A 19,647-nucleotide genomic window follows, 5' to 3' on the forward strand; every position below is an offset into this window, starting at 1 on the left:
GGTTGTCTTTAAGGAGATAAGTGGTTGCCTGTGTCTGTCCCCAAGAAAACTTACCTGGGAAGAAGCAGAGGGAGGCAGCAATTGTGCATACAGTGGTACCTTGGGTTAAGAACTTAATTCATTCTGGACGTCCGTTCTTAACCTGAAACTGTTCTTAACCTGAGGTACCACTTTAGATAATGGGGCCTCCTGCTGCTGCCGCACCGCTGCCGTGTGATTTCTGTTCTCATCCTGAAGCAAAGTTCTTAACCCGAGGTACTATTTCTGGGTTAGCGGAGTCTGTAACCTGAAGCGTCTGTAACCCGAGGTACCACTGTACTCTCAGAATCCTTTTCCCACTGAGGAATAGACTGGGGATTCAAGTCTCCGCATCTCCAGCAGGAAAGTGATGCTATATCACTTGTGTGGGATGCATGAGATCAGGGTCAGGTTGCATGGAAGATTGTGTCCACCTTGATCCTGCTGTTATGCTTCCCACCAGGAGCAGTGGAGTTTATGAGCATTCCTGACTGAATGCTCAAAGCATCACAATTTATCTCGGCCTTTAAAGGGTCCCACACAGGGGCATGGGGCCGAGTAAGTGGGAAAGCTTACTGCAGCAGTGCAAGGGTTTTCAACTGTAGTGGTGTGGTTGATAGGGTGCAGCCACCCTCCCAACATTGGCATTGCTTGGATGGGGATAGGACAGGGCAGTGGCAGTGGCATAGTGTTGGGGCCACAGGACTGGTTATAAACTCAGCCCACCCAGAGGTGTGTCTTCTTACTTGCCTAAGTCATGTGGGAAGCCTTTGCCAGTAGCAAAGGCTATATTTGAAGGCTATCTTGTGAAACTGAAGGTGTAAAGGAAGTTCTTTGGTGGGAGGCTTGTTTCTCTCATTTAGGAGCACAGAAGACATTTAGAAGACATTTAGGAGCACAGAAGTCATTTATGAGGAACGGCTAAGGGAGCTGGGCATGTTTAGCCTGGAGAAGAGGAGGTTAAGGGGTGATATGATAGCCATGTTCAATATATAAAAGGATGTCACATAGAGGAGGGAGAAAGGTTGTTTTCTGCTGCTCCAGACAAGCGTACACAGAGCAATGGATCCAAACTACAAGAAAGAAGATTCCACCTAAACATTAGGAAGAACTTCCTGACAGTAAGAGCTGTTCGACAGTGGAATTTGCTGCCAAGGAGTGTGGTGGAGTCTCCTACTTTGGAGGTCTTTAAGCAGAGGCTTGACAACCATATGTCAGGAGTGCTCTGATGGTGTTTCCTGCTTGGCAGGGGGTTGGACTCGATGGCCCTTGTGGTCTCTTCCAACTCTATGATTCTATGATTCTATGAGAAATACAGACATATGTTAGAAATCTGAATTTGTAAAAAAACCAAAAACCCACCCCTTTTGTGTCCAAGGTTTGCTATGCTGAGTCTGGAGTTTGACTACATGTGCCAGTATGATTACGTGGAGATCCGAGATGGGGACAGCATTGATAGCAGGATAATTAAGCGTTTCTGTGGGAATGACAGGCCTCCCCCAATCCGAAGCACAGGGCCTTCTCTCCATGTTCTCTTCCATTCAGATGGTTCCAAGAACTTTGATGGGTTTCATGCTGTCTTTGAAGAAATTACAGGTAAGTAGGATGAAAAAGTATAAAATGCATGCCCAACAGCTACCTGGGTGAAAAGAAAAGTCTTGAGTTATTGAAGTAATCGTGTGACTATATCCCTTGCAGTGGTTTAGCCACATGATTTGGAAGGGGGGAAAATCCAATGAGTGTGAAATATGGTCCTGTTTCATTCTACTCGCAAGATTGCCTCTTGCTATTCATATGACTAACTCATCCACGGTTACCTTTTGCCCTGTGCTTTCTAGGCACAGGTCTGTGCTTTTTATTTTGCCCTGCTGCTTTCCCTAGGAAAATCCAATATTTACTGTTGAATCGGAGTAAATGGTAATTTGGAGCAAAAGAAAAAGCATGCAGACATGGACCTGGAAAGCCCAGACCTGTGTCTAGAAATGTGGAGCAAAAGTAAGTGTGGATAAGCCGTTTCTGACTCCTTAGCTCTCCATATGTATGTAGCTGTAGAATCCTTTGAAAATTGATCCCAGGAGTTAGAACCTTACTGCTATGGGGCCATAAAACAGTGAATTAACAAAGGGGGGATTAGATGGTTCTGATTGCCTCTGAGATTTCTCCCCTCTATACATGGTGCATAAAGCTATGCCAGGCTGTTCCAAGTCCCTGCCCTCTTTTTTCCCCTTCCAGCTCTAAAGTTTGTGGGTCTCCTTGCCTGACCATTTCATTTCATGGAGGGGAAGGGTAGGTTGGAGGGAAATTGAGCATGAGGAATAGCTACTTGTCAAAGGGTGTGTCCAGACTTTGTGCAAGGGATTCAAGCACGTGCCGGAAATTTAGGTTGGCACCATTACAGTGGATCAAAGTGCTCTGTTGCCTTGGCACAACAAATCCACTTAAAAATAACAGACTTTCTGCAGTTAGGAAAGCGATGGGAAAATGCACTTTAAGGTGTGGGATGAATGGATGATTAATGGGGAGACACCAAAATATCCCACAAGCAAATAGGATAACCACCTCATAAACCAATCAAAAAGGATGCTCAATAAAGACCAGACATAGTCTAGCTTCCATATAAGCATTATGTGAGCAAATCAGGATGAATGCTCAATAAACAGGTCATCTAGAAGAACCCAGAGACTCCACAATAAGTTCTTGGCAAGGATCATAGAACTGTAGAGTTGGAAGGTTGGATGTTAAAGTTGGAATGTTGCATATGGCTTTCACCATGGACTTCCACCTTCCCAAGTCTAACTCTTAGTCCACTGGGGCTTATCACTTCAAATTGTACACCTTACTTACTGGTTGATCTTCTGTATCATGATTTCTCTTTTCGTTATTGCATGAAGGGCAAAGAGTACCTCACAAGAGTTGCTATAAGTAGCACTGTGTTAATTAAGCAGCCTATAAAAAAAGGAAAAAGGAAAACCAAGAGTCGGCTCTGTGAAATTGAACTTTGTGTGGGGTATGTTGCAGCAAGGCCTCCCACACTCATGGGACTAACGTATTCCATACGGGGCAGAATGAATGGATCTTGTTTCCTCCGCTCAGCGGGAGCCTTTTAGTATTCCACTGCTGCCATCTACTTTTCTTTCCGCCCCATTTTTAGCAGCAATTATTTAGAGATTGGGTGGTTGCTACAGTGGTAATCTATGCAGAGTGGGATATGGAGGGCTTACAGTTTTTAGAAGGAAGCTTTATTGTGTGCCTTATTGTGAGTCTGTCCTGGCCTAATGTGCAGCTGAAATGAAAAGCTTTTAAAACGCTCTCTTTTGCAAGGCCGCTGACACTGTTTATGGGAAAGAATGTGATTTGCATGGGGAGTGAAGAGGCTTGGGGGGGGGACTGTGGGATGGAGACCTCTGGCAGCACAAATTTAACAAGATATAGCAGTGTGAAATCCTTCTCTGGACAAAAACCTCAAGGGGTAGCTGAGATCGGTGTAACAAGACGAACAGAGTTTCCTTGGCTGTCCTCCTGTTTATTGCTAAGATCAGGTTGTAGCACTTAAAGACTGTGCAGTGGCCCAGAAGGGATCAGGTGATATCCTTGGCTAGGACCACAATCCTAAGCATTCTTACCAGGAGTCCCATTGAAGTGAATGGAGCTAGCATATGAGGGTTCATGTTTAGGATCAGGCTGCCTGAGGGTCTTTAAAACTAAGAAAAATAAAAAGTGGTGGTTTTATTAATCATTGTAGAAACTATAAAATATGCTGTTATATAGTTTCATTTGGGGAGATTTGTTTTTCAACTTTTGGCACTTCTGTTGCTGGGAACTGTCTGTTTACATCAGCTTCATTAAGCCCCTGCTCAGATCTCTCGCTGCCCATGTAGATCTCTTCACTGACATTTCACAATCCTTTGGTCTCTGCAGGGTCTTCTGCTGTAATTGCAACTCTGTGGGTTGTACAGTTTTCCTTCTCCATGGCTTCTTTCCTGCCCATTTTTTTCTAGTCTTCTGAAATCAAAAGGGGTCAAGTCTTGGCTGTGACCTAAGTTCCTTGGGGGCCAGGTGGCAAAGAAGTTCAGGTGATCAATATGAAAATCACAGGGGTGTCTATTGAGCTGTTTTAGTTCCAGGTCTAGATATTTGCGAAGATAAGGCCACTCTGCCTATGCCCTGTCTTTGAGAAAAATATTGTTCACCACGAAGAATAAGGCTTAGTCAGGTCAGATGTTCTGGTAAATGGAAGAACTTTTAAAATGATTTTCTTCGCAGCATAAGTCTACATTACCACTTAAAAACAGGAACATTCGGTGAAAATACGTTCTCTTACAAAAGTTTTTCACACCTGGATGGCTGTGCATATAAGAGATGAAAGAGGTGAAGGAAGCTGTTTTATGATCCTCCTTATACTTTTTTCCAGCTTGTTCTTCCTCTCCATGCCTGAATGACGGAACCTGCATCCTAGATAAAATTGGTGGCTACAAATGTGCTTGCCTTGCTGGCTATACTGGGAACCGCTGTGAAAGCTGTGAGTACATGCATCCCTATGCCAGTGAATGTGAATGTACATGAGCTTGATTTGAATTATTGTGTTTTCAGTTAATGCTTAGCATTGCTATACATAATATTTTGTTTGTTTGTTTGTTTGTTTGTTTGTTTATTTAAAATTTATATCCTGCTCTTCTTCCCAAAGGAACACAGGCCAGCAGGCTGATGGAGTCTGATAACTGGCACACATTGGCTAATAATGATAATAACAATAACAAGAATAATGCTTTGGAAGGTGCTGAAGAAAGAATACCTGGTCCACACATAAAACTAAGCCATGGTTTACTTAACAAATCTCAATTTAAGCATGAGTTGTCCCACAGATGGCTTGCTTCTCCAAAGTTTGCCTTGTTTTCTAACTGCCCCTTGCCTTGTACCTTTGCACTGTGGTGAACATCTGAGATGGGGTTGCCCAACAAACCATGCTTAAGCAAGAGTGCTTGATTAAAACAAACCAAAGTTTGTGAACTGCTGGGCAGGGTTCATACATAATGCTAAGTTGGGGTGGGGAAGCTTTTCTGCCTGGTAGGCCAGTTCCCCCCGCCCCCACCACCTGCAGGCCAATTTGTCAGGCGACTGGAACCATCATTTTGTGCTCTCATCTGCTTTTCTGCTTTTAGATGTGACTGTCATTGCCAGTTCCCCACAGCAGCCATTTTGTGACTGGCACCTATGACACCTTCACAAAATTCCAGTTGTGCCAACAGGCCAAAAAGGTTGAAACCCTTGAAATAGGGTATAGCTATGTATTATTTTAAATAACACCATTCTCTATAAAGGAGTGCATTTTTAATGAAGAACATGAATACCTCATGATGTATACAAAAGAACATTGGGGGGAGGGTAATATATTGATCATCCTGTTCTATAAGATGCTAAAAGACTTGAGGTGTGCCCCCCAGCTATCTAAATTCTAAAGATCTTAGAATAGGGGTCAGCAAACTTTTTTCAGCAGGGGGCTGGTCCACCTTCCCTCAGACCTTGTGGGGGGCCGGACTATATTTTTTTGGGGGGGTGGGAATGAACAAATTCCTATGCCCCACAAATAACCCAGAGATGCATTTTAAATAAAAGCATACATTCTACTCATGTAAAAACACACTGATTCTCGGACTGTCCGCGAGCCAGATTTAGAAGGCGATTGGGCCGGATCCAGCCCCTGGGCTTTAGTTTGCCTACCCATGTCTTAGAATTATGGCAGTCTTTGTTAAAATTCACTCCTGACACACATTTTTAAGATTTCCTTCGGTATTTCTAAACAAAACCTGAACATTTTTTTCCTGGGTAGTACATGGGTAAACAGTCCCAACTTTATTTTGATACATAGAGGAGAATCATGACCCTAAAATTATTTCTGTCTGCCTTAATGCTTTCAGAACTAAGCCAGGAACATTTTTATTCCATGTCTTTGAAAGAAGTGGATATACTGTAGCTTTTCTCTAGGCAGATCCTGCTGATATGAGAGACTGTTTCCTGACAGACAAAAAGAAGTGCTTTTGAAATGAGAAAATTGAGGGCAGAATCTTATATACTGACAATCCATTGGCTGAGGGGCTATAGGGTTTGCATGAAGCTCACTGTGCTAGCTGAACTGCTGTCCTGGCAGACATCCTGACAGAATGGCCCAGGATATGCTGTCGGAATACTCTGCCAGTGAGAGGACTGAAATAGGGCATGGACATTAGGAGGACAGAGGCAGCACAGGGGAGGTCATCCATATGTTGGATATTCTATGCCTTCAGTCAAGTATTACACACCCTATTGATGGCACAACATTACACCAGCCCCATAGCTGACCCAGGAATTGCCCCACCTACAAACTTCAGCTGGGGTGTAGGGCAGTAGGACAATGACTGCAAGGGAAGCCTTCTGGGATGCTGCCCCTTCAAGCAAAGTGGTTGAGTTGCAGTAGGTGGATTGGGTCCTGCTTCACAGGTATTTGCATTACCTCGGTAGACAGGGATTCAGAGGGTGGAGGACACCTTTGCAATATCACCCTAAATGGAAGAGTTCTCCTAGAGATCATACAACTGAAATGGCTTAACTCTGTTAATTTTCCAGTGCTATCATCCTGGTTGTGGATTTGAGGAATCAGGGAATTGTCTGTCTTCCCACCACTTTTAGGTGTTATCTCCATCCTCATGTAATGCATATGCAATATTGGTTCACCCAGAGCTTTTTTTCCCCTTAAAAATATTTAGGGGTACTCTCATTTTGACTCAAGTAACCCCCCATGTTATAGTTCAAATCGGGGAAAATAAATACAGTAAATGGACAAAAGTACAAAGAACATGCATTACTCATATTGAAATACTCATATTGAAATACTCAACGAGGCCAAACTTTCATAAGTAAAACACCACACATCCACATTCCACACTGCTTCACATATTAAACACTCGCTTCCGTCTGAGACTCAGGAAACACCATGGCAGGAAATGAGGCTGCCAACAGGGGTAGCAGCAGAACTGGTGATTCACCGTGCTAGAGAAGAAGCTAAATATTTTTTAAAATAGTTTCTTCTCCTGTTACGATTCACAAAATGTTTAAGGGTATGCGTACCCCTGCGTCCCTCCCGAAAAAAAGCACTGGGTTCCCCTGATTCTTCTCTGTGCTTACTGTCAAATTAAATTGTAATAATAATAATAATAATAATAATAATAATAATAATAATAATAATAATAATAATTTATTATTTATACCCCGCCCATCTGGCTGGGTTTCCCCAGCCACTCTGGGCGGCTTCCAATAAAACACTAAAATACAATAACCTATTAAACATTAAAAGCTTCCATAAACAGGGCTGCCTTCAGATGTATTCTAAAAGTATGAATAGTTAGCATTAGGGACGGATCTCAATGAATTCTCCCCAACCCCTTATTCAAGTGATGCACAGTCCTATATTAATAGAGCAAATTGGATGGGCTAATTTTCATCCTAATTAGCCCACCAGCCTCAATCCCTAGATGTAAAAGCAAACTATTAGAAGCTGCAGCTAGATCTCGTCTGTCTCCATTATCATTATAGCCAGGCAATGGGCTTTGTAATTTATAACTAAAGTGCACTAAACTGGTGCTTAAAGGGCTGCAACAAGATGGAAAGTTGCTGGCACAGTTGGCTAGTGCAACCGTACGTGGACTGAGCAGCTGCAAATTCAAAACAGTTCTAAATATAAATTGGAAGAAGTGGTAAGGGGGCTGGTGAAGGGGAGCATCAGGTGGATGAGGTCCAAATTCTTTGCAGTGGGGAAGGAGCTGCAAATGCACATTAAATGTGTGTGTGGACAAGGCCTGTGTTGTTCTGCTCTTTGCTTGAACCCTTGCTGGACAGCCTGAGGAAGGATAAGAGAAGAGTACAGGACTGTTTGCCACTTACCAGTAGGACCCCTCCACCCACAGATATATCAGCTGCCCTGTGACTATTAACACGAACCCAACCTGCCAGGCTCTCAAGCAAAAGTTGACTCCAGATCTAAGTTAGTCCCATTGCTTTCAGTGTGTTTAAGTATGACAAGGCGTGCATTCACACAGTAGTTTATTCCATTTTCCTGTTTTCCTAACTCTTAATTATCTTTTAGATTTCACTTGACATAAAAGCCACTTCTGGAAATATAGTGGAATATAGTGCAGGTTTAGCTTTCATTTTAAAGTTATTTACAAATGGATATTTTTTTTCTGGAAGCAAATAACACAGAAATGAGAGCTACATTTCCACAATATTCTGGTATATTTCCGGAAGTGCCTTTTTCTAACATTGGAAAAGCAGCTGTGCGTATGCAGCCAAAGTCTGAATCCAACCCAAAGTATTTTCGTAGCAATTTAACAAACTCTACCCACAGTCAGATTGGACACTTAGGCTGTAAGTAGCCAAAGTTTTGGAAAACTTTAGCATAAATGCTCCCTTACCCCACCCCACCCCGGTGCTTTATTAACCCCTGTTATGTATATGTGGAATACAGTCCTATCCTTGCTCAGCCTCTCTTTGACCAGGCTCGAAATGGTTCTTCCCCCTCTCCTCTCCTCTCCTCTCCTCCCCCCTTTCAAGTTGTGTACTGTGTTCCTCTCAGGGGGTGCAGAGCATTCTGGCTCAGTGGGCCTCCCAGGGAATTGCTGGCCTTCTAAGCGAGGGACTCTGACCCCTTTTTGCTCTGAGACTTCCTGTCACCTTTGTCTGAAACAAAGCCCAGCAAGCTCAAGTCCTTGAGTAAATGCTGGGATCTTGTATTGAATGGGGAATTCATTGCTTAGATCCAACTTCCATTTCTTTACGGCTTCCCAGTCTCCCTTGCCAGCCGTTTGACACTTCTCCCGCATCCTAATGAAGGGTGCTCCATTGAGCTAAACTGTGGCGTACTGTGCTATCACTAGCAGCTCCTCGGTCGTTCCAGCATCACCCCCTTTTTTTCCAGGATAGGCCTGTGAAAGTGCTCTCTTGGTCCTTCCCCTGTGCTTGACTCCTGCCCACTGCCATTGCTCAGCCACACACACAAGGTTTTCAGAAAGACAGTTCTTCAGGGCTTCCTTGTCTTTGCCGACTGACTCATGGGTTTAAAAGGGACACCCTCCCAGCCTCTGGCAGCAGGAGAAGTAGAAACAGCTGCTCTCTGTAGGGTATTGAACATGGTTGTTGTTTTTGGTTTGTTTGTTTTAAAGAGAGAAATTAATCTTTACAGAGTCAGTATTGTGAGACTACTGCTATGATGTAGCTGCACTGATAAAGGGGAGATGTTCATGTGATTACCTGAAATTACTGAGTGCCAAAATTGAACATGCCTTCCTAATATTGGACAGAGGAAAATCTTTTTGTTTGTTTGTTTGTTTAAAAAAATGAATAAGGCTGAAATCCTATACACACCTGGGAACAAGCCCTATTGAAAGCAATGGGGTTTACTTCTGAAAAGATGTATATAGGATTAGACTGCAAGACTTACCTGAATGTAAACCTCAAAGGGACTCGTCTGAGCGGAAATGTATAGGATTGCGCTGTCAGGGATTCACAGTGTGTGGTAGGGAATAGATCACATGCCAAATCTGTGAGGACTAGTGGCATGCCCTGCCAAAGGCACTTTGAAATGTTCCAAAAATATATCACCCTATATTTTGCATACATTTCATACAGCATCTCATTCCCACCATATCAACCTTTTCAGAATGCAATCGTTCATTATATACTAGGGAAGTTATCAGACTGAATTCCCAAGCAATGCATATAGAGGTGCGCTATCTACAAACAGGATTGAGAAGTAGGGAGCATTAAGTGCAAATTCAATACACACCACCTACCTGCTGACATCAATGAAGTGGTAGCTGAGGGGTGCTTGCCCGGCTTTGGGAAGGAGGAAGGAGGACTCTAGGACCCTGTCAGAGCCCTCACACCTCCTTCCCAAAGCAGGACAAGTCTACCGGGGTCTGAGAAAGTGCCCTCTTTGGCTGCACTGCCCTACAGTGGCGTAGCGTGGGTTGTCAGCACCCGGGGCAAGGCAAGTAATTTGCGCCCCCTAACCTGTGGATTTGCGCCCCCTAACCTGTGGATTTGCGCCCCCTAACCTGTGGATTTGCACCCCCTAACCCGTGGATTTGCGCCCCCTAACCCTAACCCCCAGATGTTGCGCCCGGTGCGGCCGGGCCCCCCTGCACCCCCCATGCTACGCCACTGCTGCCCTAAACCCTCCTCTGTAGTGACTCCTGTCTGAAACTCTGGAGACCCATTGTCAGTCATTGCTGACAATACTGAGCATAGGTGCCAGCTCCCTGGGGCCCTGGGTGCCCAAGCACCCACAAAATTCCCCATGAAGGGGTGGAGCATCCACAAATTTTGGTGCCAGGGCCATGCACACTACATGGCACCTACGGCCCCATGCATCCACAGTCACAGGGCCAAGCTGGCACTCCTGATACTGAGTTAGATTGGCCAGTGGTCTGACTTGACTCAGTACAGTATATGACAACTTCCTATGTCGTGACTGCTGCCCTGAGACCAGTACCTCAAAGACCAAGCAACGTGTAATGGAGGTCCTACTTAATCCCTTTCCTTTTGAGCTTCTCATACATGAGCTGAGAACAAGGATGCATGGACTCTGAAAATGACAGCTAAGGTTGCTCCTGAAATCTTCAGAGTGAAATAAAATTTGATGACCTCTTGGCATTGCAAAATGCAGCATAAGGTATATTGCTTAATATATCACGTTGCAATCTGGGAGATGAATTTGTTGAAAAGGAAAGCAGGGCAGAATTACTGAAACTGTGGCAAATCATGCAGGCTGATGGTAATGTCATTAGGCAAACTCTCTCTCTCTCTCTCTCTCTCTCTGTGTGTGTGTGTGTGTGTGTGTGTGTGTGTGTGTGTGTTGGCGGTCAGGAAGGTTAGGCTCCAATTCTGTATTTGGAATTGCAGAACAATGCAGAGGGAAAAACTCAACTTTCACAGCTCTGCTACTGACTCACTATGTCACCTTGAATTAAGGCATATGGTGGCTTCCCTCCACATATTTGCATTACTTCTAGTGTTGCTGTGATTATTAATGAACTTCAACTGTTGGCTTAAATATTATTGGTAGGAAAAGGTGCATTCTTGTAGCAATTCTGTTGATGCCCCAACCGAGGAACTGGATCTGGCCGTGGTTATTCAGATTATGTCCTGCTTGGATTGTTGTAAGGGGCTCATGCCTTCAGAAGTGTCTGTTGCTTCCAAACAAAGCAGCCAAACTACAGTCTATCTAGTATGGGGTGTTTCAATAATGTCACCTCAGGGTTATTTCAGCTAGGGATGTTGCTCCCCTCTCCTAAACACTCCTCCCACCCTAAATCCTTTATGCTAATGACAAATGCATTCTGCAAACGTGGATCGTTGCACAACCAAAATGACACCACCTGTGCATCTCAGAGGGTTGATTTGATTTTATACTTGTATTCCGCTTTCCCAACAGCTGATGTTGAGCTCAAAGCAGCTTACAATAACCACGAGAGCTTTAAAACACACACACACACTGCAGTCACTTATAATATCAAACACAATAGCATTTGAAGCAAACAACAACAACTTCATCAAAACAATGAATACAATTCAATAAAGTCATAGTAACAAATAGCATTGGCAGGATACTTCCTAATCACATGCAACCTTACTCCATAACAACAAAATATTGATTAGCTGTCATTGGGAGTGATTGGCAGGCTTGGGGAAAGCCTGATATTTGTAGATGTACCAAAACATTTGGGGGGGGGAGTGAAGGCACCCCCCACCCCAACAAAAATAAAACAGCCCAGTAATGTCTCAGCCAGGCTATCCTGAGGTAAGTGGGGAAAGAGCAGGATACAGATTTGGTTTATTGTTATTTTATTATTATTTAAAGAAAATACCATCCTTTATTCAGCCCCACAATCTTCCTTTTAATCAGCTGTTTATTGTGGTGTTTCCTATGTGCTTGCCTTCTGGAACCTGTTCACAATATTAATGATAGAAGCATAGAGCGAGAAGGTGAAGTTTGGTGGGGACGTTTATAGTTTTCATTCAGCCCAGTCTTATATGCAAACCATTTCAGTTCTATAATTAAATGGGTTAACCAAATAACCGGAAAGGTTGTATCCAAAGACACAGATTTCTAAGGGATTCAAACAATGCTGATAAAGATCAAGTGGCTAGTTGTAAGCAACAGCCTCCAAATTGCCTCCGGATGAATACATCCCAGTGGCTGACCCAAGCATACTTTCACATGGTTACTGTCTCATTCACAGACGCATGGAACTGGAAGACACTGGGGTGGGTTCCACTTGGCTGGAAGGGCATGAAAAGATTTTCATTGCTGCTGGGATTACATCATTGCTTTATTCTGGTGATTCCTGGCTGTTGGGATAACTGCAGAAAAGGATGTTTTGCTCAAACCAGAACTCTAAATCCATGGATGAAAATATACTGTGAGGCTCGGTGATCACTACAAGATTCCCTTCCATGTTGTGTACGTGGCACGAGCGAGGAATACTGTCCAAGTGTGCGTGAAGACAGACATTCAAAAGTGTGGTGGAAGTGCCTCGAACACAAATTTGCCACATGTGGAAGCATTTGTTTTCCAGGCAGCCTTGCCCTATGCTTGTTCTAGAGCAGGAATAGGCAAACTTGGCCCTCCAGATGTTTTGGGAGTACAACTCCCATGATCCCTAGCTAACAAGACCAGTGTTCAGGGATGATGGGAATTGTAGTCTCAAAACATCTGGAGGGCCGAATTTGCCTATGCCTGTTCTAGAGAGACAGACTATCCCGAAATTTTCTGTGATTGGAAATTCCTACAGTATTTATCCTTTGCTGCAGTCACAGAGTGATCAGATCAACTTTCTCTAGAATCAATTCTATGTTTTAAAAGATCATATTAATACCTTGAAAATATCAGGTGGATGTAGAGCAGAGCGCCCGGTTCCATCAGACCGGGTGCCGAACCAATGGGGCACCACAGAGCGCCACTACTATGACATAGTGAATTGAGTAGAATGGGAGGCAAGAGGCGGGGTTGCCAAATTTGGCCTTGCACAGCGCACCACTGAAATTTGAAAGACCAAGGTCTGCCCCTAAAAACATGAAGGCAATTTTATTTGGGATAGACAGATCACTCTCTGTTTTTAATCCAAGTCACTTTTCCATGCGTTCACCCATTCTGTACTGTACATTTTATACCATTTCTGCATTTCTCTGTGAATATTTATAAGAAAAAACTTGCATTCGAATTCATATACAAATGCATGGTTTTAAACACACTTTCTCTCAAAATACACATTTGAAATTGTCTTATGATGAAATTTTTGAGCCAAGAGCAGTGCTGCAACATTTGGAGAAGTGTAAAATCCCACAGGTAGCTACATTCTAATCCACATTCCAATCTGATAGGCTTGGTTCAGGTCAATTCACACTGGATTTCACCAAGATCAGATTCTTTATAGCCTCTTGTGGGCCATATTTCAGAGGTATAGGTGGCAAATGTCAATATGTGTGGTCATACTGAAGACAAAGAATGATTATCTAGCTATGGGATATATTATGGATGAGATGTGGGTGGATGAGATTAACCTATGTATTATTTAGCAATGAATAATGGAGGGGAAAGAGACCAGAAAAAGAAAAGTAGGCTTTATTTATGCAGGGAAGTAATGGAACATGGGTAAAGAACAGTCGGGATTTAGAAAGGATTAATAGGGGAATGTTCAGCAGAAGAAGAAAGTGGTTTTAAATAGGTAATCCAATTTTTCCGTAGCAAACTGAGTATAGAAGCTATTTCTAAATGGCAAATAATTCAAAGTTGAGGAATGTTGTCCATAAGTAATTGAGGAAGAAAGGAATGAAATTATTCTCTTGGTTATTAATAACCCAGAATACTTCACTTAAAAATTCAGATACTCTGTCTTCATTTATTCTAGGCTGTCTTTGAGTTCTAGAAATACCCACAGAACATAAATATAACATAGAACATTAAATATAGTTCATTGTAAGAAAAAGAAATCAATGAATATCTGTAGAAAAAAGGCAAGGATGGTATTAAATCCTATCACACACTCGTGGACTTGTATAGTTTTGAGACCCTCACTTTTCCTGCCTTGGCACTCCTCCATCAATCAGGAAGAGGGCTGTATGGACTGACCCAAACAACTCTTTTGGTCCAGTCCCTTATCCCTTGTGAGCACAAAATGTGCATGACATGGGGCCTGAGAGATACAGCTTGGTTCCACATGTCTTACCGTGTTCCCTGGGAAGAGGGTTGGGAATTGTTGAGGACAATAGGGGTCTCCTAACAACTCCCAGCACCCTTAACAAACTACAGCTCCCATAATTCTTTGGGAGAAATTATGACTGTTTAAAGTGTTATCATAGCACTTTAAATGTATGGCGTGAATGTGGCCTGTGTAGGATCCACTGCCAATCACAGAGGACCATGGAGGTCTAGATGGATAAACGGTCTAATAGCCTAGGAAAAGGCACCTTCCTTATGTTCCTATGCCATGTAGTGAAAATATAAAAATCGACATTGGCCAGAATGTTCTTCATTCACATTAATAATACCTTCATTTGTACTTAATGGTGGTTCTGTACGAAGCTGCTGCCTGAACTTCACCTAATTGGGTTTACTTTTGTTGCCTTTTCATTCTCCTGCAGCACTGAAAACTTGTCTTTTAATCTGTATTACACAGGAAACTTCTTACCAGTGCTGAATATTTAGAAATAATGAAGGACTCTGGTGAGGAAGGTCTTGTATAGTTAAACATTCTGCAAAATTTAACTGACTGCACCAGTGACACAGACATAGTATCACTTTTATTGGTTTCTAGAAAGCATTAAAATAAGTCCCATTATTTTAATGTGGCAGTTAAGCATGTCCTCAATATTTTCCCTTTGGAATTAATGGGACCTAAATGTGCTTGGTAGTGGTTGGATAGGACCATCCTTTTGGACAGGATTATTTCCACTCTTTTCTGAAAAATGATGATACAGTTGTAACTCTTTTGTGGCATGGGATAAGATGTCAGCCATCCAGGTCACTCTTTCATTGTTGAGAACCCAACACTTAGAGTTTGGTGGTGCCTCTAAAGGGATTTGAGTGTGACTTCTCCCATTTGGATCAGACCCCAGCAGAATATGGTCATTACAAGTGGAGATATGTACTGAATGTTCCACTATTCCATTCTCTCTCTGAAACCTCTTTCCAGCTAGAGCCACATAGGCAGCTGCAAAGGTTAAATTGACTTTGAAGGTGGGGGGACACTCTTAAAAGGCATTTTAAAAATATATCTTATAAAGGATCCTGTCCTTGGCTAAAACTCTGTTGAATGCACAGAGGGATCTGAAGAGGGGGAAAATCAATCAGGTTCATGTACCCGACAGGCAACCATTCACACAATGAAAGAAAACTTTCCTATAAAACACACAAGGTAGCATCGCTCATTTCAAAACCAGCTTCAGAGCTTTTCTTGCACAAAGCAGGAATGAGACCGAAAAAGGATCAAGCTGCAGAGAAACTGCAGGAAACGCTCTAGAGAAGGAAAGGGCTTACAATAGGTTACAAGACAGCATGTGTTGCCCCCATTTTACTGGGTGAAAAGGTCCTGAATGCATTTGCTTTTTCATCAGGCAGAATGACAAGGCAGCCAATATGAACCTGAAAACTCTGATGGTAGCAAAGTCATAAAGCATACAGGGCTAGTCCAGGAACTTCTGGCATGTGGTGGCCTTTACAGCTGCTGCTAATAAACTTATGAAATGGCTGGCATTTGCTGCCCTTTGATAGTGATCTACCAAATGGGGCAGATACCTTGTTCCTCTTCACTGGAGGGGCAGCCCTATGTAGCATTGTTACAAGTAGGCTTTTTACATCAGTATAACATGGCAACTAAGCCATAGTTTTTCCAAGGTTTGTCCTATGGTTGCAGTCATGGTTAAGGAGGGTCCTTGACCATGGTTCTGGGTTTGGACAACACACTAAGCCAAAACCATGGCTTAGCTGCCACACCTCAGTGACTTAAAGAGCCTGGGAAGGAGTAAAATTTCTGTGATTTCCTTGGGAGCCAGTGGTATCACGCTAACCCATGGTTTTGCTTAGTGTGTCGTGCGAACCTGGTCACAGATGAGTACAGAAAACCTAAGGGCCTACTGCTTCAAGTACTTGTATACTCATGCTTTAAGTCAAGTAACTAATCGGATTACTTAGGTGGTAGTATTTAAGATGAAAGATACGTCAGGAATTTGGTAGATTGGAATGAAGTGTGTGCTTTTTTATATAAAAAAGAATTATGTATAGAAGTCTCAATATTTTGATTTTTTGTCTCTGTATCTCTTCCTTCTTAATATTTTTATTACATTCTAAGTAAAGAATCAACTTAACACAGCCCTGTTTTTGTAATAAAGTGGATTTTTTTGAAATATCTGAACTGTCAGTGGTGATGTGTAGGACTCCAGGTGCTCCTGCTCATGGTTTTGTGGAAGGAGATGACTTTAAATACGGGTCCCAGGTTTACTTCAAATGCAACGCAGGTTACACATTGAAAGGCAGCCGTGTTGCTGACTGTCAGCTGGATGGGAGCTGGTCAAAACATCATTCTGAATGTGGTAAGGATGCTTTACATTTTTTATCAAGTTTCAACCATTATTCCATTATTATTTTCCTTTAAGACTAATTAACAGCAAAGCCAACACGCTATTTTGAGGTTGACGAATTAATAGTATGACATTCATTCAAATGGTCCCATTTAATAAGAGGCCATCTGTTCAGAAGCCTCAGTGTGCTTGTAGTGACTTCCAATTATTGCAGCGAGTACGAGTGCCTGCTCCTGGCAGGCTTTTGCCTGTGCTCCTAAAACGTCTTGCTCCACTTGGCATCAGCTGCTCTTCCTTAAAGGAAGGACTTGCCCTTGGTAGAGATACAAGGAAACCATTTTCAATTTTTTGTATGTTGTGGCTGATGCTTTTCTCCTTCCCCGCTGAGGGCAAAATTGGTCTTTGCCAGAAAGAAAAATGAAAACATTCCATCCAACTATTTCCTTGCTCTTTTTGGCAAGGGATTCTGGGTAAGGGTATTGTGAGGTCTCTTCTTCAAGCTTGGGACAAGGCTTAAACTGGACTGGGTCACTGCCGCCATGGACAGCTGTAGTCTGGATGCCAAAGAGACTTTTGTGCTTGTGGCACTTCTTTAAAAGCCTAACAAATATACCAGTCCAAATGTACAGGTGCACAGCCCTTATTTGCTAACTTGGAACTTTGAAGTCAGAACTGGCATGCATTCCTTGGAAATGGCTGGAAAACAGCTGAAGTGCCATTTTGAATAGTTGGATACAAATCTGAGCCGCACATCTGGCAGGCCATTTTCAAGATTCTTCCAATATTCCATTTAAGTTTCATGATTGAAAACGCATACACTGACCATATTATGTGTAGGTGAATCCCTGTTTCTCCATGCTCAGCAGGATATGCCATTATCCTCCCTCCTCTCCATCAGCCACCACCTTCCTCAAACTCTAGTAAGTCTCCCATTGCTTTTAAAGCACATTCCTCCAAGGCCACCAGCAGTTATATGGCACATCCCAAGTTGCCTGTGCGCAATATAAAGAGCAATTTACTTCTTAATTCTTTCCTTTCCAAATCTCTCTTTATGAGAAGCTGCAGCTAGTGTATGCGGCACTGCCTTTGACGTTTTATGAGTCGCTGCAGCTCTGGGGCTCTGGGCTTGAGTGCCAACCCAAAGAAATGAGAGCCCCACTGAGATAGTAATTGGGGAGCAGAGACAGGTGATAATGAACACGCCACATGCTAAGGCTAGAAAGAGCTCCAGTATATTCATGTGCATAAAAAACAAGTTTCTTGGTCACATGGTGAGCACTCCTCTAAAAATGGATGGATTACTACCCAGTGTCAATTTTGCATGAGTTCATTCACAAGTCTGATCTGTTTCCACATTAATCTGCTATTATTATGGCCAGTCAAGCAGTAATAAATCAAACGGCAGTGTTGTTGCAAACTGTGCAGTTTTGTGGATGAACTGTGGAAAGACAACTTCTATCCTTAGTTTTTGCAGTTTGACTTTTGGTTCACCGCTTGCTGGATGCAACTATGGAATACAGTGGTCCAATGGAACAACCTTTGCCAACCTGGTGTCCTTGAAATGTTTGAACTACAACTCCCATCAGCCCCAACACAGCTGTGCTGGCTGGGGCTAATGGGAGTTGAAGTCTGAAACATCTGGAAAGCACACCTAGCTTGGCTAAAGCTTGAAGTAACTTCACTGCAATTCTCAATGGAATTAGATTTTATCAGATCAAACTGTTTATACCTGTAGTGTTATTTTGCAGTTGCAATTACTACTTCTTTAATGCTCATAAAAGGAAAGTTAATAATATGCATGGCAGTGTACAATAGGTGTATAAACTGTGGAATGATCTGATGGTCAGGATTAATACTTTCTGCATGGAAAAATAAAATGTATCCCCTTGCTGCTAGTCACAGAAGATAGAAACTGCTCTGATCCTGGTGCTCCACTCAATGGGTACAAGAAAATGATGGATGGTACTGCATTGATGAACGGCCGGTATGCAAAAATTGGAGCAGTCATTACATTCTTTTGCAATAACTCCTATATTCTCAGTGGCAATGAGCAAAGGACTTGCCAAGACAATGGAGAATGGTCAGGAAAACAGCCAATTTGCATTAAAGGTAATCTACAATCCCTTTTATGACAACTAAACATTTGTTGTTGTTTTTTACATTGGCTTAGTTTTATAGCTGAGACATATGAGATACAAGCTGCTTCCTGGCAAATATCAATACAAGGATGGATTGGCCCCCATTGCAGAGGCAGACAGTTTTTGCCAATCATCCTCCATTGCTCTCAGTGAAGTTAGAATCTACTCCAGCAGATGTGTATTTCTAGGTTTTTAAAGTGCACATATGCACAAGAAATGACAAAAACTCATTTTCTGCAAAATGTTTGCACCAGAAGCTAAAGAAAGGGCACTTTTGGTTTGTACTTGATGGCTTTTAGTGGTCAGCCATGGGGGGCTGCAGGTAAGGAGATTCCATGGCTCAATTATTTTCTCATTCTCGGGTGACCCCCCCAATATTTGTTTCCACTGACTGGAAGGATTGTAGTGTCTTCCAGATCAACCTTGACCATTGTCTAGGCAACTGTTGGCATTTACTGTATTTGTCTGCCTTCTGGCATTGACTCTTGTGCTGAGGTTTCACTTGCCTGCCAGACTTCCATCCCCTCCAGACTTCCCTCATGCCTCTTGCTTTCCACCCTGCCATCAGTATGATCTTCAGTATATGTGCTTGGAAGGAAGTCATATTTAAATCCCATTTATTTCAGTGGGGAACTGAATGTAACCAGGCTGCAATCCTATACGCACTTACCAGGGAGTAAGGTCTATAGAGCTCAGTGGGATTTACTTCTCAGTAAGCATTCAGTGGATTTCACAATTAGACTGGATCCAAATGTGTCATTTGGAATGCTACTCGCCCCAAAGTGGAAAGAAGCAAAGGAAAAATGGATACAAAAACTTCTGGAATATGCAGAAATGGCAAAACTTACCAGAAGAATAAGAAATCAAGATAACAAACTTTTTA

At 42.7% G+C, this 19,647-nt stretch overlaps 1 protein-coding gene across 2 annotated transcripts in view; it reads left to right on the forward strand.

Annotated features, from left to right (window-relative positions):
- The window catches only part of PAMR1 (peptidase domain containing associated with muscle regeneration 1), a 43,964-nt gene that overhangs the window by 18,228 nt on the left and 6,089 nt on the right, over positions 1-19,647 (forward strand). For both annotated transcript variants that reach the window (XM_083463760.1, XM_083463759.1), the window contains exons 5-8: positions 1,397-1,614; positions 4,430-4,537; positions 16,468-16,638; positions 18,523-18,735. In XM_083463760.1, coding sequence (XP_083319886.1) covers positions 1,397-1,614; positions 4,430-4,537; positions 16,468-16,638; positions 18,523-18,735 — 710 coding nt within the window. The remainder of the gene's footprint in view (positions 1-1,396; positions 1,615-4,429; positions 4,538-16,467; positions 16,639-18,522; positions 18,736-19,647) is intronic.

The sequence above is a fragment of the Podarcis liolepis genome, assembly GCF_965112155.1.
Source record: "Podarcis liolepis genome assembly, chromosome: 1".
Taxonomy (NCBI): Eukaryota; Metazoa; Chordata; class Lepidosauria; order Squamata; family Lacertidae; genus Podarcis; species Podarcis liolepis.